This window comes from Chlamydomonas reinhardtii, chromosome 1 (genome assembly GCF_000002595.2).
Source record: "Chlamydomonas reinhardtii strain CC-503 cw92 mt+ chromosome 1, whole genome shotgun sequence".
In the NCBI taxonomy this organism is placed as follows: domain Eukaryota; kingdom Viridiplantae; phylum Chlorophyta; class Chlorophyceae; order Chlamydomonadales; family Chlamydomonadaceae; genus Chlamydomonas; species Chlamydomonas reinhardtii.
The window spans coordinates 7,198,301-7,221,794 of record NC_057004.1 but is presented as its reverse complement, the minus strand read 5'-3'; the positions used below and the strand labels follow the sequence as shown (position 1 = coordinate 7,221,794).

The window sequence follows — 23,494 nt, the reverse complement described above, 5'->3', positions numbered from 1 at the left end:
CACTGAGGATTACAGTACTTGTCTGTCATCTAATCTCCGGAAGCTTCGTCGTTGGTCTATCTAGGTCACATATCATTCACGCTAGCCCAGCTCCTGTGCCGCAATTGCATAAGCTCGTACCTGGCCACTCGAACAAACGTGACACCACCGCCGCTCATGCTCTCCTACGCATTGGCTCCTGCCTACCTAAACGCTTCCCAGGTCCAGGGTGTTAAGCTCATAGCCCACCTAATGCCATCACTTCCCCCACACAATCGCACACGTGACCCAACTTCCGACGTTTGTCACTTCGTCTGCGGCTGCACTCTGTAGATGCCTGCGCCGCAACCGTGTGCGACGGCTTAGCTGCACACGCTACTGATCGCCGCAGCGGCCACAGGTGGGCCTGCACCGGCTCCCGCTCAGTCCATAGCTACGGCCCGCACTGCTCTGCAGCATTCCTGCTGCTTCAGCCAGTAGCGCCAGCTCCTCGCCAGTACGCAGCAGCTTTAGCCGATCACCACCTTCTGGCCCTCAGTGAAGCGGTACTCCGGCACCTCCAGGTTGTATGGGGCGGGGCCCTCCCTAATGCGGCCCGAGATGTCGTAGTGGCTGCCGTGGCACGGGCAGAACCAGCCCTGGTAGTTGCCCGCGCCCGAGATGGGCACGCAGCCGAGGTGGGTGCAAATGCCCACGACGACCAGGTACTGCACGAGTTGGGAGCAGGCCAGGTAACAATCGTCATTACAAGAGCCCAAGGCCCTGTGTCCTCATTCCAGCCTTACAACCCCCTCGGAAACAACCGGTTGACGTAGCATGTGCCCAAGTTGTTCGGCGCTGCACCCGCCTCATCACCCCGCTGCCTCCCACCCACCTTGGGGTTGATGGCACGGTCCACGTCCTTCTGGGGGTCGCGCAGCTCCGACAGCGCAACCTCCGCGGACTGCGCAATCTCAGCGTCCGTGCGGTGGCGGATGAACACGGGCTTGCCGCGCCACTTGACGGTAATCGTCGTGCCCTCCTCCACGCCCGACAGGTCCACCTCCAGCGAACTCAGCGCCATGGTATCGGCAGCAGCCTGCGCGCCATTCAAATGCCGCCGTCAAATCCCCTCAACCCCGCGGCGTCCGACAGCGTTCTGACGCCGTCCTGTGCCTGCTACTCACCGACAGCGACATCACAATCTTCAGCACCGCCAGACGCGCGGCCGACGCGTACAGGAAGCGGCCACCGGTTTGAACGAAGTAAGCGAACGGGCGGCCCTCCGTGCCCGGCGGGAAGCGCTTGTGGTTGTGCTCATCGTATCTGTGCGTGGCAAAGTCGACCATCAGCGCTTCCGCGGGCCTCCAATACCTCCACTTTGCCACATGAGCTGAACGCTATGACTACAGTCTCCTGAAAGCCTAATAGCCTCACTTGATGTAGGGAGTGGGGGCCATCGAGAGCCGGTTCGTCGGGGTCAGCCCCGTCTCGGGCTTGAAGACCTCCACGGCATCCGAGGCGAAAGCTGCATTACATAAAGATAGCGAAATGCATATCAGCGACATCCCGGGAGCAAGCGCTGGCGCCGCAGAGGGCGTGCTCACGCACATCGGAAGCCCGAGGGCTGCTGCTGGCGCTCCACCACATCCAGAGGAGTGCAAATCAGCTGGGAAAACGAGCTGGCTGCATGGCTCGCGGCCGGAAGCGTCTCGGCAGCGCCCGCGAGTTTGGGCAGGAAAGAGGCGACCGCTCGCCGGAGAGCCATGGTGTCCCTACTATTTCAAATGTCAAGTAACACGATAACAGAACAATGTGCAGGCCACTCTCAGGGGACAGAAGTTTTGCGATGGACCCATTCAGCGATTTCTTCCGCTGTGTTTTCTCTCATGTCACGCAATCATTCTTGTTATATTATCAAGGATATGCATTATAAGACTGGAATGACATGTTGTCTCAGCGCGTGCATACACACCGAACCCTTCTGACACCCCCGACATGCGAAACGAGACTCCTCAGCACTGCACACGCCACTGCAATCCCACACTTGGCTTCATAGCGCTTTGAAGTACAAGTGTACCGCTAACTGAAGCGATGCATCCTTTTAAGTGCCCGGCGCTGGTGTCCGAGTGGTGACCCAACACCTTGTCCACGCTCAAACCGCCACTTTCGGAGCCCCAGCCCCAGAGCTCAAGCCTGCGCGCAAACACAATGGCGATTGACACACATACCATGTTCAGCTCTGGTATAAAGGTTGATGCTTGGTGTGCGGCCTCAATGCGCTCGACTTCACGGCCACTGCGGATCAGCGAGTCCCGGCGTCCCCTGGCTTGTGCCGTACAGTGGTTTTGAGCGCCCCTAACCCCGTCGTGTTCCACAAACACGCCTTGTTTCAAGCCTCCTTGTGTACGGGCATTCCAGTTTCACGCACATCAAGATTCTCACCCTAGAAGCATCGACCTGGCACTGCACAACTCCAGCTTGGGGGCACCGCCGCACGCACCTGCAACCCACTTCAGTTGTCACGTCGGGCTGGCCTTGCTCCTGACGCATGTCGAGTTGAGCCACCGCCCTTAGCCGCCACGGAAGAAGCGCAAATGACTGCATGCGCGTGATAAGGCGAACTAGATGAATGCATGTCGTAGAGGCAAACATGATGGAGTAGAGTTGACAGCGCCTGGAAGGCGTATGGTACGTCTTACACAAGGGCTCACCTGTAGGCGAAGGTTCTGCCCTCCACTGGTGTCGTTCATCAGCCTGGGGCAAATGCAGTTCGGATCCATGCAGTATGACAGCAGCTCGGCGTAGAAGGCTTCTTTGGGCAAGACACAGAGGCGCACGAAAGTGCTGCTGGCAAATTGCACGCAGGATTTCGGCCGAATCAAAAACAGCGTGCACTCTACCTTGCATGTAGCACCGCTGTCCGCCACGGCTGTATGTGCACTGCAGCACCCCAGCCTAATGCATCTGCATCCTGAGACGTACCCAGCATGGCTGAAAACCACAGGCCTGCGTATCATCACAGAAGTGCAGCATTAGCATGTCTACGACATAGTTTCATGACCTATAGCACGGTACTGCACATCGCAGGCCTGTGCGCAACTGCGCATGCGCGTTGCCCCTCAAGAAGCTGATTTTCTTTCCAGACCTTTGCGGCACCTGGCGGCACGTAGTACAACATATCCGTAATCCCCGGCGCTGTAGCACACCTGGCGTCAGCGCCACGCTTGTCTCCGCTGAGCACACCGCCGCAGTGGTGGCCCCAATGTCCGTATCCAAGCGCAGCCGGCCTTGGCCAGAGGCAGCCGAAAACTGTGGACGCAAGGCAAGATGCAATAACAGCGTGCGACTAAAAGGCTGATAGACTGCGGCCAGGCGGTACGTGCCGGTGAAGACGGCGACTAGTCACTGCGTCGCCGCACCCCGCTGCATAGTCCCCGGTTGGACAGGCCAGCAACGCTTCAGGGCCTCCCGCCCCGAGGCAGCACGGTAACAAGACATTCATATGCTACTCTTACCGACATGCACACGTGCTCCACCAGGTTTGCAGGTCGGCGTGCGGTCGGCCGAAGTCTCACTCGGCAGGACGTCTCTGCGTGGCGCATACCTTCACGCGCATTAGCCCATGCGGCTGACCTACGCGCGCATACAGCATAGCCACACCTACCCGCTCGGATAATTCTCGTGCCTGGCTGCTGAGATACGTATAACGCGGGTGCGCGGAGCTTCAGGTCAATGTGCGGCGCTCCCGCACGTGCGGGCGTGTGCGGCGAGGCGGTCAGCACCGAGGAGAGCCACGCGGCGTGCCCCGGCTTGGACGGCATATAAGAGGCGATAAATGCACTAGCTTGCTGCATCAGCCTCTCGTTAGATGGCAGGGCCGCCATTTTCTTGGCTTGAGCGCTGAAGTTCGCAAGCAACGGTTGGCCCTTGCCCTCGTTTGACATTTGTATTATATGATATGGTGGAGTTCCTGTAGCATAGTTTTTTTAAAGCGCAGAGCTATTGCGCGCTCAAGGGATTCGTCTGCATGGATCGACGCATGGATCAAGGCTGCCGAGACCTGTCTATGTTCCGACTTTGTTCGCCTGTCCAAATCACAACATTTATGCCCTTAAGCAAGACAAAGCCGTTGGTAGTCATTGTGCGTTTGATGAAATCAAGGAGCTTTTGAAAGCGCCATGTTAAATTTCCAGCCTTCCGCGCATGGCTCCGTGTTTGCGACGGTGCGGGGACGCGTTATTTGCTACAATGCAGACACAAAGACTGGCGCTGTGGCAACGAGCATGCCCGGCGGGATGGAGGAGGCCTACCTGCACAAAGTGGGTAGCTCCAGTGCGGCGCCCTCGGGTCTGCCTGCGCCTGCGCACGGACCTCAATGCAAACCCCGAGTCACCTGCACTGCTTGGCCGCGCCTCCACCCTGCCGACGTAGGATTACGTCTTCCCACCGCTACCTGCCGGCCTCGAACTGTGCGTGGGCCTCGAAGTTGTGTACGAGCACCACCGGCCCTCGCGGCCGTGCACAGCCACCCGGGCCTACGCATATAACGTTCGCGTGATCACACCGCTGCCCTGGGCGCCGCCACCCTCCCAGTACGGCATGCAGCTGTGGCAGCAGCAGCAGCAGCAGCAGCATCCAGCCAGGACGGCAATGCAACCCGCAGCAACCCATTCGGGCCAACCCCAGCTGGCGCCTGGCGCTTTGGGTAAGCAAGCTATGCCCCCGAGGCTGCATCACCACTTGCTGCAACAACTGTTAACACCCGCCTGCTGTGTCACCAGTACCTCACGACCTGTGCCCAATACCTACAGGCACGCGAGGGCCCTCGGCAGCAGCGGCGCCGCAGCCGTTGGGGCAACGCCAGGTTCAGGACGGGTATGGGGCCGGCAGGACGGTGTTGCCCCGTGGCCTGCCCGGCACCTGTGTCAACAGCAGCTCCACTCACACCGCCGCAACCTCCACCACCACTGCCAGTGGAGTGCACTCAGGGCAGCTTGTCGGTGCAGCCCCCGGGCACGCCACTGTGCCCCGCCACGCCAAAGATGGCAGCGGCAAGGACCCAGTAACGGGTCCAGGCATGCCGCCGCCGCGACTGTTGACTGCCCTTCCGCCGCTGCCGTCTTCTCCCACCACTGTTTCAAACACTGTAGCTGCTGCGCGGCCTCCCGGCATGCGACCTGCAGGGGCGACAATGTCGCTGGGCGGGTCAATGGCGCCCACGGTGCTGGCAGGCAGTGGCGCGGCGGCGGCTGCTAGGGCCGTGTTCTTGCGGTGCGGCCCACGCGGTGCCCCCCTCCTGAGTTGCACTGTGGCGGGCGTGAAGGCCCAGGAGCGGCAGCAGGCGCAGACCCAGCACCGGGGCCCACAGCAGGTGCCCCCGGCTAGCTCCAGCAGGGGTTGGTGGCCGAGTGCAGACGAGTGGGCCAGCGCCCGTGGCGGCGGCCGCATCAGCGCGCCCCAGCCGGCACCGCAGATCCGACCGCTGCCAGGCACCCGGGTCCTGCCTGCTGCTGAGGCGGGGCATGCGGGGCGCCGGCCGCTGCCTGATCGGGCACCGCCCTCCCTCACAGCAGCACCGCTGCCGCCTCCTCCTCCACCGCTGCTGCAGCCGCGGCCGGCCGCCGGGCCTAGCGTGGCTGGCACTGCGGCCGCCGCTCAGGCTGTGACTGCCGGCTGGCTTCTGGCGGGCGATGGCTGGGGCCCGCTGGGTAGCAGAGGCAGCCGGCCAGCGGCGGCCGAAGACTTGAGCCGCAGGCCCACAGGCGGCGGCCTAGCTCGTCTGTACGAGGACCACAGCCTCAGCAGTGACGACGACGTCGGCGCAGGCGACGGCGATGGCGGTCGCGGCGGGTATGGCGGCCGGCAGGGTGGTAATGGTGGCGGCGGCCGTCACGGTGCGCGTGGCAGCGGCGGTGGTGCTGGCGCAGGAGGCAACGGCCGGGGTGGGGCATTGTTAGTTGACCTTACCGGGTCGGGCGGCGAGGAGGACGGTGATGGCGAGGAGGGCGAGATCCCCACCGGCCTTTCCTCAGTGGCAATGACAGCGACAACGACAGCCAATGGTGGCAGCAGCAGCGCGCAGGGACTACGTGCGCCCGATGGCAGCCGCGGCCTCAGCCGCCACGGCGGCAGCGGCGGCGGCGGCGGCGGCGGCTGTGACCTGGCGGACGAGTTTCATCGGCTGCGCCTTTGCCAGCCTGAGGCGCCCCGGCACCACCACCCGCACTACCACCACCGCAGCCACAGCCGCAATGAGCACTACCGCGGGCTGCGCGATGGCCATGACCCACATCACCACCACCAGCACCCGCAGTGGCACCGAAACCGCGATCGCAGCCGCGACCGCAGCCACGATCGGTGGCACGTAACCGCGCGACAGGGGTATGGGCCGCCGTGGGGGAAAGCGGCGGAGTCTGCTGTTGCCGCCGCGGCCTGGGCCGCGTTGCACAGCCGGCCCCGCAGCCCACAGCGGCAGACAGTGTCTGGCAAGGCGCTGGCGTGTGGCCCGGAGGCCGCTCGCGGCCGCAGCCCGCAGCGCAGGGGCGGGGCGCCGCACCAGCCACCACAACCACCGCCGCAGCAGCAGCAGCAGCAGCAGCAGCAGCATAGGCCTGCACAGCTCAGCGGGCTGCCGCCGCCTGTCGCGAAGCTGCAGGAACCTGCTGCTCCCAAGACGATGCAGGGCTCGCAGCCCCAAGGTACAGGGCCGCAGGCGGTCATGCCAGCTGCAGCTACAGCGGCCCTGCAGCGCAAGACACGGCGTCGCAGGCGCGCGGGCGGCGGCGGGGACGGCGGCAGAGCTGCTGATGCCAGCGGCCAGGCGCAAGGTGGTGGGCCTGTCGGCGTCCAGGTGCAGGATGGGCGGCGGCGGGTGGTGTCGATGGCCGCGGTGCTGGCGGCAGCGGCGCAAGTGCGGCAGCGGCGGCGCAGCAGCATCGCGTGCGGTCTGGACGGCCCGGCGGCGGCGTTAAGGGCTGCAGCGCTAGTCACACGCAGCCGGGTAAGTGCCGCGTGAAAAAAGTTTCCTTGCTCTTCGTGTACCGCACCAGCCTCTTCTTCTGTTGCGCACTGCTAGGCGAATGCGAGCGACCTGCTGGACATCTCAACCGAGGTGCCGCTCATTGCATCTACAACAGGCTTCTAACGCCCAGGTCATGTCGGATTCCGACTCCGATGACGACACCTCGCCACCAGAGGGCCTCAACCGCCCCAGCTGCCAATTCGGCAGTGGCAGCTCCGGTGCCTCGGGGGCACATGCCGCCTCCAGCGCAGCCACCGCCTCCAGCCAGGCTCAACCGCAGCAGCTGGCCAGGGACGCGCTGCCAAGCACTGGTGCCGCTGATGCCAGCAAGCCCACCGCGCCGGCCGCACGTCCCCAGGGTAGCCAAGCGGCGATTGTGGGAGCGCCGGGTTCACGCAAACCACCGCGCGCGCTGCAGGACTCTGAGTCAGAGGGAGAGGACGTCGAGGATGGCGAGTACGTTGGCAGCGGCATGTCGCCCGCGCCGGCCGCCCGATCCAACGCTGCAGCCCGGGCCAGCGCAGACGGACAGGCAGGTGTGCCGGTGCGCGAGCGCAGCTCCAGCGCCGGCAGTGACATGAGCAGCGGCAGCAGCGTGGGTGCTGGCCCGTGCGCCCCGCACCTGGGCCTTTGGAATAGGGAGGGAGCGTATGGGAGCAGGGGCAGCAACGGCGGCACCAGTACCAGTGGGGCCGAGTACGACCGCACCAAGTACGCCACGGCTGCGGCTGGTGCGGTGGCTGCGGTGTCGAGGAGCAGCGGCAGGACGGCCGCCGGGGTGACTGTGGCTGAGGCGGCAGCCGGCCAACAGGCCGGCGGCGTGGGAGCCGCAGTCAGCACCGGGATGGCCAAGCCCACGGGCCCGGTGCCAGGCGCACAGGCCATGCGGCTTTTCTGCGGCCACTGCGGCAAGGAGCAGGTGCGAGCATGTGTGTAACTGGTGTGTAGGGCTGGGGCCACGGGCCGGGCCTATGCGGCTATTGTAGCCGGGCTCGGTCGCCGGCCAGATGACACAAACCAGCCCAAACCAACCCTACAAATGTTGTACCCAAGTCCTAGCTAATCGGCACATCCCTCAGACGTGGGACGTGGACGGCAGCCGCGCCCGGCCGCTGCCCGACCCCGCCGCGCCCGACGGCCACAAGCGCACACGCGATGGCAGCCGCCTGCTGTTCGACGCCAAGGGCGCGGCGTGCGGGCACTGCGGCTGCCTGGCCATGACCAGCCCGCTCAGCGCGGTGTGCAGCTACTGTGACGCCATCATGAGCGGATTCAGGTGAGGGCAGGGGCACTGGGTGGGTGGGCGCAGGAACAAAGTGGACGTCGTAGACGGAGTGGAAGCTGCACGTGTCAGCCACATGACGTGACACGCTACGTCGCCACACGGCTCAGTACTGCTGTCTTGGTGCCGCGTCACGGGCGTATATGTCAGTCCCATCATCTGCTTTCAGCCTGAATCACCACCGCACGGTGCCCCGTAGGCCCACCTACTGGAAGTGTGTCAATGTGGATGGCACCGCGCGGCGTCGTGTGATGGGGGGCGCATCGGCCGGCAGCAGCGCTGCCTCCAAGGCGGCTGGAAAGGCATCGGCACAGGGCGACAAGGTACGCGCGGCCTCCCGAACTGAACTGTGTTTTTGAGAACATACAGAGGGACGGGGTCGTGGTGTGTGCGTGTCATCTCCACAACACATACCTGCCTGGTGCCCCAGTCTGCTGGACAATGACTGAATGGACTGCTGACTTGCAGGAGGGAGCGAGCGGGGCCACGGCAGCAGCGGCGGCCGGTGCGGGCGCGGCGGCCTCGTCCGCGGCCCCGCTGCGCGCTTGCGAGTACTCCCGCACGTGCCCCATGTGTGAGCAACACGACTACCGCTACCCGGGCAAGCCACGCTGTCGCTGCCCGCGCCTGCACGGGGCCATCGCCGGCCAGGTCACAGGCAACAAGGCGGGTCACCTGGGCTGGGTGGTGGTGCACTGAGCAGCTGGCCAGGGCGCAGCGGTGAAGTCAGCCAGAGGTGGGAGTGGAAATGTGATGATGACAAATGGCGTTTGCAGTCCGTGCTTACTTCGGCGCATGAGCATCCGGAACGCAACTGTATGGCGAACTATGAGGCTGTGAGCTGTTTGCGTAGTCCACTAACGAGAAAGTGTGCGTGGGTGGGGGCTGGTTTGGGTTTGGGGTGTCTAGTTGCTACTGGCACTACGGACGCGGGTGGGGACTCGATGTGTAGGTGGGCTGTATGGCGGGGGTACATCTGATCTCAGGAAAGGCAGCTCCGCACTGTGCTTATAACTTTAGTGCTGGGCCAGGCCATACGGGCGGCGTGGGTACGGCGTGCCCCCGCTTGTCGGGCTGTCCCTTCACTTGTAATCCGCATCCATTCGGCAATGCAGCGTACAGTCACGGATCAGGGGAGGACACGGATAGACCGTGCTCTTCGTGCAGAACTAGAGACACGCCGTCAGCTGTTGCAGCTTGCTGTGGGTTCTGTCCTTAGTGCGTGGTCTGTGTGAAGGAGCCGTCGCGCATTCAAGGCGCGAGGGGTGGATGGCGGGTCACAGGCACAACTGCAGCTGAAACCCTGCCGCTTTGGATCCGCCAATATGACTTCTGACTTTAAAATGACAATACCATTCGGCCTAAAGAAGATATAGTTGGTGCTATTTACCAGGCCTCGCGCGCCTTGGCTTTCGAGCGTTGACATTCGTTAGCCTCTTAACTTGAGAGCGGAACCCTTTGGGAGAAGACATTGGATCTCTAAAGATGTCGGTGCTAGTTAGCCAAGCAGTGGCGCAGAAATGGAAGGTGCGGTTGGCTGAAGGAGGTGTTGCAACATGCACGCCACGCTTGCAGTCGGACTTCCTGGTGGGGCAAGGCGAGCTGATCATGGAGATCCGCTGGTCGTTAGCGTATGTCGCGCCCTGCGACCGATGGTCCGTTTGAATAGTGCGCCTGTATTGCTGAGCGCGACGTGTCGCTGTGTCAAGCAGGCGCTGTCCCGGCGTATCGACGCAACCGACACCCCGGTCATCGACTTCACGCGGAAGCTGATGGCCTCCCGCAAGGACGCAATGTCTCTTGCACAGGTCGGCTCGAGAGACCTGATGAAAGTCGTGGCTCACAAGGGCTGCGCCTAGGGTTCCTGGGGTTCGCCACACCCATGCCTTGATACCCTGATACCCTGAACAAATGCATGCACGCCCGCCGCACTCACGATGCGTTGCCTTCACACCACCAGGGCATCGTGCACTGGGGTCCGCCACCTGTGGCACTGCAGCAGCTGGCAACGCGACTGGCCACGGAGCCGGCGGCAGTGAGCGGCTACGTGCCAAATGAGGGCCTGCCGGCACTACGGTGAGCAGCCACCACTCCACGGTACAGCTGGAATGGCCTCCGCCTGTGCTTCATGATATGTGGCGCAGGCTGCACGATTTGGTTGATCACCATGCTGGTTACGTGTGTGTCCACAGGGCGGCGTTGCGGACTAAGCTGGTGGAGCGCAACAAGCTGCACCACGTGAGAAGCAGGGGCGGCAGGCAGGCAGGGAAAGGTTCGTTAGCTGCTTTCCCAAAACCTGGTTACTGGCTGAAGCCTTTCTATGTGAGAGGCTTCATATGCAGCTATTTCATTCTCTGATGCCCTTGTTATTGCTGCCCTCTTTGCATTCACAGTACGACGGTGAGGGCAGTAAGCGTGGACGCCAGGCGCTAGGAGGTGCCGCTGTGGGGGCCTGCAGGATGGGTTTGGTGGGCCGTAAGCGATACGGATGCAGCTTTGCATGCCCCATCCACCAAACGCAGCTGTCAAGTGACACTGTCGCGTGCACAAATCACGGTGCTCCTGACGCTGAACTGAGAACTGTGTGTTGCCCCTGCAGTGATTGTGACTCCCGGATGCAACCAGGTAAGGATTGGGGAAGCGAGGTCAATGCCCGCACTTCCCCCCTCCCTCCCGCTCCCCTCCACCCCCACCTCCGCACCCTCCCCATCAACCGCATCGCCTTCCCGTAACTGGTCATGCCTGGGACCTCATCACCCGCCAGGCCTTCCTGAACGCGCTCATCGCGCTGTGTGACGACAACGACCGGGTGGCGCTGTTCCGGCCCTACTACTTCGACCACCTCATGGCCATCCAGGTGAATGGGCGGGTGGTGAGCTGGGTGCAGCGCAATGGGTGCCGCAAATTGAGGGCTAGAGTACCGTATCCCCAGGCGGAGCCCTGTGTGTCTAGTTGGCTGCAGCAGCCTAAGCACCACCAAACGACATTCCATGTCAACACAACGCCTTTTCCAATGCCCGCACCATCGCATCTCTCTCCTGCAATCACATCACATTCGGCCCTCGTGTCGGCTCTCTTGCTACTGTCGTTGCGCGGTGCCGTGGTGTCGCCGCAGATGACGGGCGGCTCGGAGCGGCTGGTGATCGGCGAGTGCGACCCGGACACCATGCGGCCCTCGCTGGCCTGGCTGGAGCGCGAGCTGGCTGGACCCAGCCCGCCCAAGATGGTGGTGCTGGTCAACCCCTGCAACCCCACGGGTGAGTACGGCTGAGGAGCACGGGTAGCTGCTGCCCGGTGCGAAGCCCTTGACCCCGGTTGGCGCTGTGCTGTTGCGTGTCGCCCAGCCCATCAAACCGCGCGGCTGTGGCTGTGCCCGTGGGTACGGTATTCTTGCTTCTCGGCACCCTCAGCACCCTCCTTCCTGTGTTTCTTTGCTGCGCCAGTCCTAAACTTCCTCTCACTCTCAGGTGTACTGCTCAGCCGGGCCGAACTGGACGCCTTCAGCGCCGCCTGCGCCGCCGCGGGCTGCTGGCTGGTGCTTGACAACACGTACGAGGACTTCGTGTTCGCAGAGGGTGAGGGGCGTATGGGGTGAGGCATGCGGCTGGGCGGGGTCCCCATGGCAGGCGGGTTTGGGTGCGGGATTCCAGCTTTAAGCCAATTTAAGCCGGTTGCCGGTAGTATATAAGGGAACCAAGCCCTCCAGAGAGCCAGTCCCATGCACGTTCGGGGCTCTTGTTTACCTCACCGCATTGTGTTGGGTGCTGGTGCGCACAGGCGGCGAGCACTATTGCCCCTCGGGTCCGCAAGTGGTGCACCTATTCTCCATGTCCAAGGTGGGGCCGCGCTGGCCGGGCGCACTCTAGGGGTGACAGTGGTGCGGATGACGCGCCCATATTCGTCGGGCCTGCGGTGCGAACTGCTGCACAAACCCGTGCTTCTCATGTCCGCCAGTGATGTTTGACGGCAATCGCGGGCCGCGCGCCTGCATGTCTGGGATGCCGCTCACTTGTCTGACACCACCCACGCGACTGACTGGCGCCACCACCACCACGACCGCCATGACCACCACCCAGGCGTACGGCATGATGGGTTGGCGCATCGGCTACGTGGCGTTCCCGGACTACGCCCACACCAACCCGGACGTCCCAGGGGAGGCGCCGCCCAGCAGCAGCAGCAGCAGCAGCAGCAATGGGTCGGGGCAGCAGCCGCTGACGGCGCCGGGCGCTCTGGCCATGGCGCAGCTCAAGGTGGGGGCGGGGCGACAGGGGGCGGGCAACAGGGGATTGAAGGCTGGGGTTCAGGAGGACCCATGTGTCGGGCAGTGTGGTTTACACGCGGGCCTGCTCGTGCTGAGGACGACCCGGTACAGGCACGCCGCCCTTCATGCTGACCCTGGCTTCCCCCTCACCCGCTGTTCCCATTTGACGTCTGCGCTTCATACTCGCGATTTAATCACTCCGTTCTCCACATGAATGGCTGCCCTACTCCACCTGCAGGTCCAGGACGCGGTGTGCATCTGCGCGCCGGCGCCCAGTCAGGCCCTGGCACTGGAGGCACTGGGGGCGGAGGGGCGGCAGTACGTGGACGCGCTCATAGCGCCGCTGAAGGGTGAGGACCGGGCAGTCAGGGGCGACAATCGCTCACGCCACCGAGGGCTAGCACGCTCGCACACATCCTGGGCATATTGCTGCGCCTCCGATGCATGCGTGCCGTACCTCCCACACGTTGCGCCGTCACCCTCTACCCTTCCCAACCCAACCCCACATCCAGCACCCTTCATTGTCCCCCATCTGACCCACCCGCCTCGACCCGCTCTCCACCCGCCCACCCCGCCTGCCCGCCTGCCCAGCGAACCGCGACCTGCTGCGTGCCGCCCTGGCCCCCCTGGAGCCGCACGTGGCGGGCGGCGAGGGCGCCATCTACCTGTGGGCGCGCCTGCCCCTCGGCCGCGGCTGCGAGGACGACCGCGCGGTGGTGACGTGGCTGGTGCAGCAGGCGGGCGTGTGCGTCATCCCGGGCTCTGCCTGCGGCATGCCAGGTGTGCGGCTGGGCAGGGGGCGCGTCCCGGGGAGAGGGTTTATGTGCCCGGGCCCAGCGGAAACATCCCATGATGATTCCATATGTCCACCCAGTCACGAAGAATGCAAGACGAGCGCGCCAGTAGTAGCGTCTTCTGTCTCTTCATGTTCTCCACGCATGTCAACTCTCCTTTCCCCTTTGTGCCACAGGCTACATCCGCTGCTCCTACGCAAACCTGCCGCCCGCACAGTTCCCCGCCGCCGTGTCGCGCCTGCGGGCGGGGCTCGAGCACCTGGTGGCGCACGGCATGACCGCCATGCCGCAGCAGCACTAGGCAGCAGGGGGGCAGCTGTAGTCGAGCAATGGTGCTGGAGATCGGCGCCCTGGGGTAGAATGAATGGCTGGATGTGAGTTGCTGGGTGTGTGATGTACATTGGAGGTCTCACGGAGTCGGTACGGGTTTGTAATGCTTGGGGATAGTGTGGGGGTAGTGCACTTAGGCCATTTGACTGGCCTGGTCTGAGTGATTGCCTGACCGGCTTGTGCCTCATCACCTTGCGCACGGCAGGGCATGCCAGTTGAGTTATGGGTCCACGCTTGATGTGTCTGAGAGGGTTAGGCCTAGAGTGCTGGACTGCATGGACACTACAGGCCAAGGGCAAGGTTGTGCTGGGACACATCTGGGGGTAAAATTTGAGGACGTCCCGTGGAAATCGCTATGCAGGGTCAGGGCGAAAGCGGTCCGCTGGAACTTTACCCCATGCGTGAAAACTATAGCGCTCAATGCGAGCGTTCAGGATCTGCTTTTAAACTTCAAGTTTCTTCATTGCTGATATCGGGACGAGCCTATGGGCCAAACGCAGCACAAAAATGATGCAAACAGATGCCAACATGCTTGCAGTGAGCTTGAGAGTTGAGACCAGGGTTGCACCGTGCTAGCCTCCCAGCGGATAATATGCGCACTGACACTACCGGTAGTACGCAGCTTACCTTGTACGATACGTCAAAATACGCTTATGATGTTCTGGGGCGCAAGGGCTAGTACCCATAACACGCGGCGCCAAAGCGGCCAAACCCACAGATGTCAGGGTGTCGGGATGTAAGGATGTTGCGCATGGGATGTCGAGTCAGTTTCAAGCCGTTCTCGCGCTTTCTGATAGTAGGCAACACGCTTTGTTAATGACGAGGCCATCAATCGCGACAAGCAGCTGAAACCAGTATGGAAGCGTGTGCTGCTGTCCCAGCTCAGCCCACGGCCTCCCACCAGCACACGCGATACTACAACAGATACAGATTCATCATGCATCAACGCAAACGAAACCGCCTGCACCGGCCTCCGCTTAGCCCCACCGCCCTATTACGGTATGGCCCATGGCCCCATGCAGTCATTCCCCCCAACTTCCCAGCATTAAGCACCCCTGTCATGCCGTATGCCATGGCCTCGCATTCTCGTGTAGCAATAACGCTTATGACACCCGCCGGTGGCATCAATATGGCCGCGTATGAGTTGTTTGAGCGCAAATGCAACGCAGTCCCACTCTGCACCACCTGCCCACCCTCAGTCGCTGTCGCACAGGTCAATGACCTCCTTCAGGCGCCACTTCTTGATGGAGATGGTGGTCTTATGCTTGCAGACGCTCCCGGCTCAGAATCGTTTGGGACGCGCAAGGATGTCCAAACTTGTTCCTGGCAACAGCGTATATTCTCACGTACTACCCTACAAGAACAGCTTACTAGTACGTAGTGCGTACTTATACGCGATTATGTGTTCTTCGTACTGTGCAACCCTGTTCCACGCCCGACACGGGCCGGTCGAGTCGAGTCATCACCAGGGTCTGGTCAAGAATTTGCCTTCCCGGCAATTCACCATACACCGTACACCGTACCGTACAAGCGGTCATCTTCCTGCAGGTGCGCTGCGGCTCTGCATCGCGAGTGTGACGTTGCGGTGTGTCTGTGTGTGCTATCACCTGGCCGGGTGCCCGAAGCGTGAGGAAATGCGCATCAGCAAACTTCCAGCCAGCCAGCAACTTGTCCGGCGTTCGACCAGCCGCGCACTCTTGACCTGCCGCTGCCAATTGTTTGCCATTTGTTGGGTATGGGAATCAGCTGCACCCTACGGGACTTTGCCAACTTGCCTTACCACTGTCCCATCAAACAGCCAGCCAGCAACTTGTCGGTACAGTAACTCCGGCGTTCGATCAGCCATCGCACACCGTACGTACACAAGCGCGATCTGTGCACCATTCCATCTCATCACGAATTTTACAGGTTCTGCTGGCTTTCACTGTACAGTGTTGCTACCGTAAGCGCCGCGGTGATGGCGCCATGCAACCGAGACTTGCCTGGTACGGTAATCCCAAGCACGCGCGCCGTGTTGGCCAACGCCAGCCTGAGGGCACCCTGGGGCACCCCAGACTCCGTCGCCGCGACAATCCCTCGGTAACAGGGACTCTCCAGTGAGCACCCCCGCACCCAGCTCTACAATTAACTTCACCGATTAACCTTAAGCAGTTCAGAAGTGACACACACAGGCATGCGCACACTATTGTATATGCAGCGCACTGCCTGGTATGCACAATGCGCTTGATTTCATGCGGGCGACGCACGCACCAGCGGTTGTAAACCTGTGCCCCCCTTGTACATTATATACATCCGTTCCTTGCCGTCACGTATGCCAGCCACCGAAGTCAGTATCTTGTTCCGCCGACCTTTGTTCCACATAGCCATTCCAAGGCGCCCACTGTTCCACCTGGCAACTGCGCCTACCCCACCTACCTCGCCTGTCTGAATGTCAACAACATGTCACGCGCATGCAACCAAGACCTCATCGATTGACGCCACACGCAAAAGTAAGCAAACAAGGGAGAACCAGTCGTACACGCACGTACGGTCGATGTGTCACATGAATGGAACAAAAAGTTAACCAGGGTTGGTGTAAAAGCATGGGTCCTGACGCGCGCGGAAGTATTTAACTATGTGACCATCCAACGTTGGCTCCAAAATCGCCAAAAGGAATATCTTTTGTCGTCTAGGTTTGCCAGCGCGCACGTGCCTTCGTTCAATCTTATCGTTGCGTACACGCATTCCGTTTGGTGCCCTGTCCGTGCCTTAAACCAGCCCAGCGGCCAGCGCTACTAACAGTGCTGCCGTAATGTTAAACCAGCACCTAAATTGTTCACCGCAACTCTGGAGCCTGCAATGCAGGAGCCAATGAGCCCTGCAACCAACCCAGCCATAACCAAGACCTTCAGCCGATTCCCCTTGCCAAGATCTTGCCTACCAGGCTGACCAGAGGTTGTCCATGAGTTCTCATTCGTGGTGTTCTACACCACATCCTCCGACCTCGCACGAACCTTACCTCGTTCACCGCACCTATCTCAGTGCGCTGTTTACCTGCGTAGCACCAGCTTGGCACTATAACCAACATGCCGAGCAAAGTCCTGACTCTGTCACCGGCGGCCTGCCTGCCCAAGCCGTGTGGTGGGGATGAGGTTGCTGTTCGCCACCCGGTCCCAGTACTTGCGCGGCGCCTCCTGCAGGGCGACGTTACAAGAGGCGCCAGATCAAGCACGTTGCCGCGCGCAAGTGCCAGGCACGCATACAAACAATTCCCAGCCTACAGCTGCTCCCCCCCCCACACACGCTCCTCCAAGCCCTACACCTGCCCTCCCCACCCCCACACGTGCTCTCCGGCCCTGCCCACGGCCTCACCTGCAGCGCTGTCTCCGCCATTCCCCGGTACTCGGCCGCCGCCTCCTCCAGCGCCTCCAGCACTCCCAGCTCCACGTCGTCACCGCCCATGGGGTATTCCACGCCCCGCGGCGGCGGCGGCACGGCGGCCGGCCCCGCCGCCGCAACCAGCCAGTGGCGCAGCGCGGCGGCGCGGGGCCCCGGTGTACGGCCCTCCGGGTCCTTGTCCAGGACCTGCAGCCGTGGATCGGTGGGTTTAATCAAGGGGGGAGGGGCACATGTACGCGGCGCTATTACCACTAGTACAACGGATGCCCGCTCTCCCACGCGCGTCATTACCGTGGCAAGGGCTCCCGCATCCCGCCCAAGAGGGTGCAGCAGTCCCATGAGTACGCTGCGTTTACTTCCCCATAATCTTCTTCTGGCCTCGCCACCCTGCCTGTCTCTCCGCTCTGTCATGTACAACCCCAAATGCCCACCGTCTCCAGCCCTCACCTCCAGCACGGTGTGCAGGTCCGGCATGAGTGCCTCCAACCCCACCGGCGGCTGGTACTGGCACCGCCCCGCGCGCTCCTTGTCCACGTGCCGCCGCGCTACCACTACCCGCTGCCGCTGCTGGCCCGCGTAGCGCCGCCTCACGCCCGCCGCATCCAGCACCCACTGCATACCGCCCACCACCGGGCGCGGCTCCCAGCCGTCTGGGTACCTGTAGCAGAGCCGGTCACCCACGTACCTGCAGGCGGCAACATGGCGTAATTTGTGTGTTTGGCACATCATGTGGAGACTTGTGGTGGTTGTATTGTGCGGCACAGCAACTAAGCAGCAGCCACCAACGCTTGAGGCAAGCGCGACGGCCCCCAGGCGTGCTTGCAGTACGTGAGACTGGCACGCTCGTCCTTCCCCAATGACCCGAGCCCCAACGCACCACCAGTCGCCGTCCCGCGGGGCTGTCATGCCTGGCCAGCCGCGCGGCGGCACCTTGCGCGCGTCCACCGCGCCACCGCTGAGCATAGGCAGCGCTGCCAGCGCAGTCGCCAGCTGCTCCGTGGCCTTTGGTGACAGAGTACTGTCAGGGGTGGTGGTGGAGAGTGAGTTTGTGAGAATGTGGGACAGGAGCAAATAACCAGTTGGAGCAAGGGCGGGGTTCATGCCAAACAAGCTGCACATAGCGCGCTTGCCCGTGGTGCTTGCAAGCATCCTGTGATAACTACATGTCCAAGCGACCCACAGCCAGCACTTACACAGGCGAGACCACCAGCTCGCGCACTGCCGAGCCCGGCCCGCCACTGGCGCCCCAGTGCGTGCTGGCGCTGCCCACACTGGCCGCGTTGGGCAGGTAGCTGTCGCTGTTGCCCGCCAACCACCCCGACAGGCTGTTGCCGCTGCCCAAGCCGCCCTGCAGCCCACCGCCAATGCTACTCCCGCCCCGCTCCGGAGGCGGCCCGCCCCCAAATACGCTGCAACCGCCGCTGTAGCTGCCGCCACTGCCAGCCCCCTTTGGCGATCCCACACCGGCACCCAGCAGTGAGGCCGCCAGGGGCAGCAGCGGGGCGCTGTTGCCCGTTGCCCCAACCGCGCCAGCACTACCAGCACCGTTGGCATCCCTGGCACTGACCACGGCGCTGCCGCTGCCGCCGGGCAGTCCTGCAAGGTTCTCAATGAGGCAGGTGCGTGGCGCGATGATGGCAATGCGCTGTAGGCTGCTGCTGGCCAAGGCCGCCTCCAGCAGCGCCCCAATCAGCTCGCCCACCGGCGTATCCTCGTGGATGCCGCTCGCCAGGTGCAGCCCATGCCCGCCCGCGGCATGCGGGGTGGCGCGGCCGCACTCGCGTGCATAGCCGTCGTACACGGTGCGTGTGCGCCAGGGCCGCCGCGGTCCAGGGCGCCCGTCCTCGTCCAGTTCGGGCTCGATGATCTGCGGGGCGAGGAGAGAAGGCGGGCAGGCAGTTGGCACTTGGAAGCCATGGGGATGACAGCAGCAACAGCGGAAAGGTTGCAAAGGGAGGGATGCAGGCAAGCATGGAGCCCTTCTCCTTTGTAAGTGTCAAGATCTGCTGTGGCATAAATTCGGATAGCTTTCAAACCTGCAGCGTCCGCAAGGTGGTGTTGTGCTCCAACGCCTCCTTGAGCCGAGCGGCGTCCCGCAACGTCAGGCTGGAGCGGTGCAGGCACAGCAGCTGCAGCGGCGTGCGCAGACTCAGCCCGTACCACAGCTCCTCTCGCCCCGCCACACCCGCATCCACTTCTGTGGGCCGGCTCATGCCGCCGCCGCCACCGCCACCGTCCACTGCAAGGTTCGCCAGGCTGTTGGCAGTCGCGAGCATCTTGGCACCCGTGATGGAACCCGCCCGACGCCCCGCGACCGGCGCCCGGAACGACCCATGCGGCGAGCTGGTGCTGGTGACGGGGCTGCCGCCGGAGCCGGCACGCGAGGAGCGCGAGGGCGATGCCTGCGAGCCCGCTGCCACCATCTTGCCCGTGTGCTTGGCCTCCCGCAGCGACAGGTACAGCTCCCGCAGCCCCGTGCCCATGGTGCTGATGTCGCTGTAGCTACCACTGCCGCCAGCGGCAGCAGCATTGCCGGCGGCGGCCGCCGCCGCCAGCACGGCGGCGGCGGAGCCGCCGCTATTGTGTCCCGCGGATGCCGCCGCCGCGGCTGTGGCTGCCATGCTGAGCAGGCCTCCCAGCACGTTGCTGCCCTCCTCATAGGAGCCGCGGTGCGCGGTGGAGGGCTGCCGCTGCAGCAGCCGCCCCACGGCGCCCGCCACCGCGTCACTGACGGGCATGTAGTTCCACGCCTCACGCCCGCCGCCGCCAGCGCTTCCACCTGCGCCGCCACCGCGGCCGCCGCTGCCATGCTCCATGACGGACCAGGCACCGGTCTCCGGGTCCTCCTCGGGAAAGTCAAGCAGGCAGTGCAGGTAACCTGCCAATGGGTTTCATGTCGCGGTGGCGGTTAGCAATGCGCTTCAACTTTCCTACCCTTCTTGCAGACATGTTCGCAAGGTGAGGCAGTGGGCGGTGTGGTACACAGCCATTCTGTTCAGAGCACCACCCGCGTGTCCTGTGCTCCCACCGCTCCCCCATGATCTCAGCACGCACCCGCCAGCACTAGGCCCCGCGGGCAAGTGGCCGCAGTGAGCCCGTCCAGCAGCGACACCACGTCGGTGGTGCTGGCGTACGGCAGTGAGGCGGGCACGTCCAGCACACCGTCCGGCCGCCGGCACGCGCCCAGCTGGGGAAGGGCCAAAGGGGAGCAGGGGGGTTGTCAGCTGTCCGCGCGAAGCCATGCGGATGCCGGCCCACCACCGGCACGCTTCCGCCCAGCTGCGCCCATGATATCCGCAGGAAAACCCGCCAAGCCAGCTCTCACTACCCCCACACAACAAGACGTCTCTGGTTTCATATCGACAGTGGTCAAAACAGCCCCAGGCTTGGAACCCATTCGTTGGTCTCCGCCATACGCCGCTTCTCTCCTCGCGCCCGGGCCCTCACCTTCATGAGCTCCGCCAGCCCCCGCATGTCCTCCATCTCGGTGCACTTGTTGGCCATGGCCTTGAGCAGATTGGCCTGAGGCGGCAGCGGTGCAGGGAGGAACACGGGGGTGTCGGGGCAGGCAGGGATGCGCGTTATTGGGTTGCAGGCGATGGAGGAAACCGACCAAGAACTCGGGAGTACCATCCGCCTGCAGCTTTCGTGGTTTCCAGCTTGCACTGTTTGCACATGTTTGCCCCGTATCCTCCCCGCCGCACCATCAGCGCCTTGCGCATCACGTTGTTGAAGGCGCTGGCGCCCGGCCCCGCCTCAATGCAGCCCAGCAGGTAGATGCGGTCCGCCGGCACAGTTGCCTACGGGGAGGGTGAGGAAGGGAAGCAGAGTGGTGTCGAAGAGAGCGGCGAGCGACCAGTACGGTATCCGCGCGTAATCCATCCTGGGGAGCTCCCAATCTCCATCCTAGCCTCAACGATTCCATGCTACGCCTTCCCAAACCGCTGCTGCTGCGGCTGCCCCTGTCCCAGCTCCACTCTGCCCGCACCTGCGATGCGCGCACGTCGATGGAGCTGACAATGGTCATGAGCGAGCGCGTGCTGACGTCCCGACTGGCGCCCATATCCAACACCACATCTAGGGAGACACCTGCGGGGCGGCGGGAGGCTGGAACAGTGGGACAGGATGCAGGTGCGATCCAGTGGCTGCAGCCTTGCGTCTGTGCCCCGACCCTGCGGCCATGTGCCAGTCTTGTTCTGGTGCACCTAGCGCCTACAGGCCACCCCGCTCAACGGCACTGGCCACATGCCTGCGCACGTACCCGACTGCAGCGCTGTGAGCGCCTCAAACAGGCACCACACGCGTGTTGGCGCCACGGGGCTGCGCCATGGGTGCATCGTGAACAGCACACTGGTGCTGTCCTTGATCACACCTGCAGACACGGCACGTTGAGTGTTCGCGGGGCGCCGCAAAACACACGCGTTATAACCAGGCGCGGCCAGCTTGTCAGGCGGCACGTGCGATCGTCAGTCTGAACGCCCCGCCCGGTCCCCACCTGGGAAGTCGGAGTCGGGGTGATCCTTGAAGTCTCCCGTGAAGTGCTGCGTCACCGCCAGGATGTCAACCCTGTGCACACGCGCGTATTGAGACAGGACCGGGTACACACACATACACACGCCCTGCGCCGGTGCAGCCCGCAATCATTCCCCTGAAGTATACAGTGTCCATCCCCCCATGCATCAACTTACACACCTACACGGCTTTCTCTCCGCACAATGTGCGCTGGCCCTCCATTCTTGCTTCAGCCAATCAACGCCCGCACGCACCAGTAGTACACTGGCACGAACAGGCGGCCGGACTTGGTCTCCGCTAGCCCCGCGTAGTGGCCCTCCAGCAGCCCCACCAGCTCGCCGAACTTGTACGTCCTGCCAAGCGAGGAGGGGTGCGTTAGCAGGGGCACGTGCCGTTACGTCCGGTGCGTGTCCGTGTCGACCAACCCAGCTCCCGCCAGTGCTTGGGAGGGCGCAAGCTGACACCCTTGTTGGTGCCATGGGCCCAGCGGCCTGTATCCCAGAGACCTCGGGGCTCCCTTCTGCAAGCATAGCCGCCATACACGCACCATGAGTAGCTGGCGAAGTGCGTGACGTGCCCGAAGGCGGCTGGGCTCCCGGGGCGGTCCTGCATCACCCCGCCCTGCTGGCAGCACCTGGGTGCATAGCGAGGGTCCAGCCAGCCCTGCGTGTGGGGAAGACACCCGCACGAAAGGTGCATGGCCGCTTCAGCAGGAAGCTCACAAGACTGGCATGACGTTTTATGTGTGCTTGCATGGGTGACAGGCACACCCCACAATCCAGACATGCACCCACTTACTTGGCGTAGGCAGTCCACATAGTTTGTCTTCTTCCGTGCTGTAGCCGGCTTAATGTAGTCCTTGACCACCTGAAAGCAGGGGAGACCGAAACATCCTTGCAATGCGCAGCCGATGCCCCCTAGCATTTCTGCGTCTCCCGGCACGAACCTCTAACCTCCCTTCAAATTTTCTTCCTTATGGGACTGTTGCAAGCACCACTTCCGTACCCTCTCCCACACGCACTCCTGCGCTTGTTTTCGTTGTGCTCATTAGCACACCCCTGCTTCTGCGTCCCTGGCCTTGCCTGCGCAGTGGTGAGGTCACCTAGGGTGCCACTGATCGCTCCGGGGATTCGTTCATCCGCCAAAGCCCTCAAAAAGAACACATGAGAAGCTCTGTCTGGCAACTGCGTCGACATTTCTATATCAAGTCAAGGTTTGTCAGCGCCAGCGTTCAGGGCCTGCCATAGGCTGCCTACAAATGCGGCGAGGGGAAAGCGGCACCAGCACCAGCACACGGGTGAGCTGTTCGGGGTTTTAAGTCGCACTCGTTCCAAAATGGAGAGCATCTGTGCAATTAAACCATGCGGGTTCAAGGTATGCCACGCGAGCATGCTTCTAAGGGTGCGACTCACAACGTCGTGCCCGCAAATTCACGGTGGCATGGACCAACTTTCTGGCAACAGTCGAGCCCCCGACCCACCTGTCCTAATGATCCACACCAGAGCTGCTATGCGCTCAACGGAGTTCGTCCTCGGACCAGTGTGCTCCGCCTTGCGAGCAGCACATGGCTCGAGCGGAAGGCCCGCCGAAGTCCACTTCTGCACGAAGATGTCGCGCTCTAACAAGTAATTGCCAGTCGAAGAACGCGTGGATTCGTCTTTTCGTTCGGGGGGCTCAGCTCTCAAAACGGGTAGCAAAAATGCACCAGGGCGCGTAGCTTCCGGCTGCTATCTAGCCAGAAATTATGTATGCTGCTCAGGTTGTTAAAGCTGAGTGACAGGGTGGGTCGAGGAAGAGTCGGAAGAAAGTCAGAGAGCCATCGGCCCTTCATCGCGGTGGCTTTTCTTCGGTCCCTTTGGCCACATAAGGCAACACCAGGTTCAATTATATGCATACGTATCAGCCGGAAGACATTGGGAAGGGTTCGCGTGGGGGCGGCGCGGGGTTCGCACCCC

General features: G+C 62.8%; 5 protein-coding genes across 6 annotated transcripts; 2 read left to right on the top strand and 3 right to left on the bottom strand.

The window, feature by feature from the left end:
• Nucleotides 1–2: 2 nt before the first annotated feature.
• CHLRE_01g051900v5 (uncharacterized protein) lies at nt 3–2,084 on the bottom strand. The gene is made up of 5 exons (XM_001689730.2): nt 1,570–2,084; nt 1,396–1,486; nt 1,146–1,284; nt 854–1,057; nt 3–686 (listed from the first exon to the last, which is right to left on the bottom strand). Exons 1-5 carry the CDS (start codon nt 1,724–1,726, stop codon nt 489–491), a joined length of 789 nt encoding a protein of 262 aa, XP_001689782.1. The 5' UTR covers nt 1,727–2,084; the 3' UTR covers nt 3–488.
• A 48-nt stretch (nt 2,085–2,132) lies between these two features.
• CHLRE_01g051875v5 (uncharacterized protein) lies at nt 2,133–3,944 on the bottom strand. The gene is made up of 8 exons (XM_043058983.1): nt 3,713–3,944; nt 3,626–3,653; nt 3,477–3,550; nt 3,168–3,270; nt 2,862–2,967; nt 2,673–2,715; nt 2,462–2,559; nt 2,133–2,154 (listed from the first exon to the last, which is right to left on the bottom strand). The coding sequence occupies exons 1-7, from the start codon at nt 3,843–3,845 to the stop codon at nt 2,474–2,476; spliced, it is 573 nt and encodes a 190-aa protein (XP_042928897.1). The 5' UTR covers nt 3,846–3,944; the 3' UTR covers nt 2,133–2,154; nt 2,462–2,473.
• A 130-nt stretch (nt 3,945–4,074) lies between these two features.
• On the top strand, nt 4,075–9,368 carry CHLRE_01g051850v5 (uncharacterized protein). The gene is made up of 8 exons (XM_043058982.1): nt 4,075–4,280; nt 4,393–4,666; nt 4,773–4,974; nt 5,112–6,961; nt 7,098–7,901; nt 8,062–8,258; nt 8,464–8,587; nt 8,733–9,368. The coding sequence occupies exons 3-8, from the start codon at nt 4,839–4,841 to the stop codon at nt 8,961–8,963; spliced, it is 3,342 nt and encodes a 1,113-aa protein (XP_042928896.1). The 5' UTR covers nt 4,075–4,280; nt 4,393–4,666; nt 4,773–4,838; the 3' UTR covers nt 8,964–9,368.
• A 256-nt stretch (nt 9,369–9,624) lies between these two features.
• Nucleotides 9,625–14,540, top strand: CHLRE_01g051800v5 (uncharacterized protein). Its single transcript, XM_001690201.2, has 14 exons — nt 9,625–9,791; nt 9,977–10,072; nt 10,225–10,340; nt 10,457–10,502; nt 10,658–10,664; nt 10,864–10,889; nt 11,029–11,121; nt 11,380–11,521; nt 11,732–11,839; nt 12,042–12,100; nt 12,341–12,514; nt 12,764–12,875; nt 13,117–13,305; nt 13,496–14,540. The coding sequence occupies exons 1-14, from the start codon at nt 9,750–9,752 to the stop codon at nt 13,618–13,620; spliced, it is 1,335 nt and encodes a 444-aa protein (XP_001690253.1). The 5' UTR covers nt 9,625–9,749; the 3' UTR covers nt 13,621–14,540.
• A 22-nt stretch (nt 14,541–14,562) lies between these two features.
• Nucleotides 14,563–23,384, bottom strand: CHLRE_01g051750v5 (uncharacterized protein). 2 transcript variants are annotated; one of them, XM_043058981.1, is made up of 17 exons: nt 23,020–23,384; nt 22,622–22,791; nt 22,338–22,406; nt 22,087–22,202; nt 21,794–21,892; nt 21,523–21,593; nt 21,289–21,399; nt 21,016–21,116; nt 20,732–20,827; nt 20,475–20,549; nt 20,082–20,214; nt 19,064–19,905; nt 18,221–18,894; nt 17,905–18,045; nt 17,475–17,712; nt 17,001–17,213; nt 14,563–16,822 (listed from the first exon to the last, which is right to left on the bottom strand). In XM_043058981.1, exons 2-17 carry the CDS (start codon nt 22,733–22,735, stop codon nt 16,739–16,741), a joined length of 3,177 nt encoding a protein of 1,058 aa, XP_042928895.1. In that variant the 5' UTR covers nt 22,736–22,791; nt 23,020–23,384; the 3' UTR covers nt 14,563–16,738. The 2 variants fall into 2 exon arrangements, with proteins under 2 accessions (XP_042928895.1, XP_042928894.1); XM_043058980.1 differs by having other exon boundaries at nt 15,540–16,822.
• Nucleotides 23,385–23,494: the final 110 nt, after the last annotated feature.

What these genes read in the sequence shown, in the direction of transcription:
- CHLRE_01g051900v5 (XM_001689730.2), bottom strand. Translation starts at nt 1,726, where the DNA reads ATGGCTCTCCGGCGAGCGGTCGCCTCTTTCCTGCCCAAACTCGCGGGC. An exon ending in GCAGCCCTCGGGCTTCCGAT is followed by an intron (nt 1,487 to 1,569) that starts GTGCGTGAGCAC and finishes TATGTAATGCAG; the next exon opens with CTTTCGCCTCGGATGCCGTG. An exon ending in ACCGTGCCATCAACCCCAAG is followed by an intron (nt 687 to 853) that starts GTGGGTGGGAGG and finishes CAACTCGTGCAG; the next exon opens with TACCTGGTCGTCGTGGGCAT.
- CHLRE_01g051875v5 (XM_043058983.1), bottom strand. Translation starts at nt 3,845, where the DNA reads ATGGCGGCCCTGCCATCTAACGAGAGGCTGATGCAGCAAGCTAGTGCA. An exon ending in CTCGCCGCACACGCCCGCAC is followed by an intron (nt 3,654 to 3,712) that starts GTGCGGGAGCGC and finishes TACGTATCTCAG; the next exon opens with CAGCCAGGCACGAGAATTAT. An exon ending in ACAGCGGTGCTACATGCAAG is followed by an intron (nt 2,716 to 2,861) that starts GTAGAGTGCACG and finishes CATTTGCCCCAG; the next exon opens with GCTGATGAACGACACCAGTG.
- CHLRE_01g051850v5 (XM_043058982.1), top strand. Translation starts at nt 4,839, where the DNA reads ATGGGGCCGGCAGGACGGTGTTGCCCCGTGGCCTGCCCGGCACCTGTG. An exon ending in CTTGTCGGTGCAGCCCCCGG is followed by an intron (nt 4,975 to 5,111) that starts GCACGCCACTGT and finishes CAAACACTGTAG; the next exon opens with CTGCTGCGCGGCCTCCCGGC. An exon ending in CGCTAGTCACACGCAGCCGG is followed by an intron (nt 6,962 to 7,097) that starts GTAAGTGCCGCG and finishes CATCTACAACAG; the next exon opens with GCTTCTAACGCCCAGGTCAT.
- CHLRE_01g051800v5 (XM_001690201.2), top strand. Translation starts at nt 9,750, where the DNA reads ATGTCGGTGCTAGTTAGCCAAGCAGTGGCGCAGAAATGGAAG. An exon ending in ACCTATTCTCCATGTCCAAG is followed by an intron (nt 12,101 to 12,340) that starts GTGGGGCCGCGC and finishes ACCACCACCCAG; the next exon opens with GCGTACGGCATGATGGGTTG. An exon ending in CTCTGCCTGCGGCATGCCAG is followed by an intron (nt 13,306 to 13,495) that starts GTGTGCGGCTGG and finishes TTTGTGCCACAG; the next exon opens with GCTACATCCGCTGCTCCTAC.
- CHLRE_01g051750v5 (XM_043058981.1), bottom strand. Translation starts at nt 22,735, where the DNA reads ATGTCGACGCAGTTGCCAGACAGAGCTTCTCATGTGTTCTTTTTGAGG. An exon ending in GTGACCTCACCACTGCGCAG is followed by an intron (nt 22,407 to 22,621) that starts GCAAGGCCAGGG and finishes CCCTGCTTTCAG; the next exon opens with GTGGTCAAGGACTACATTAA. An exon ending in ACCTGCACACCGTGCTGGAG is followed by an intron (nt 17,214 to 17,474) that starts GTGAGGGCTGGA and finishes CCACGGCTGCAG; the next exon opens with GTCCTGGACAAGGACCCGGA.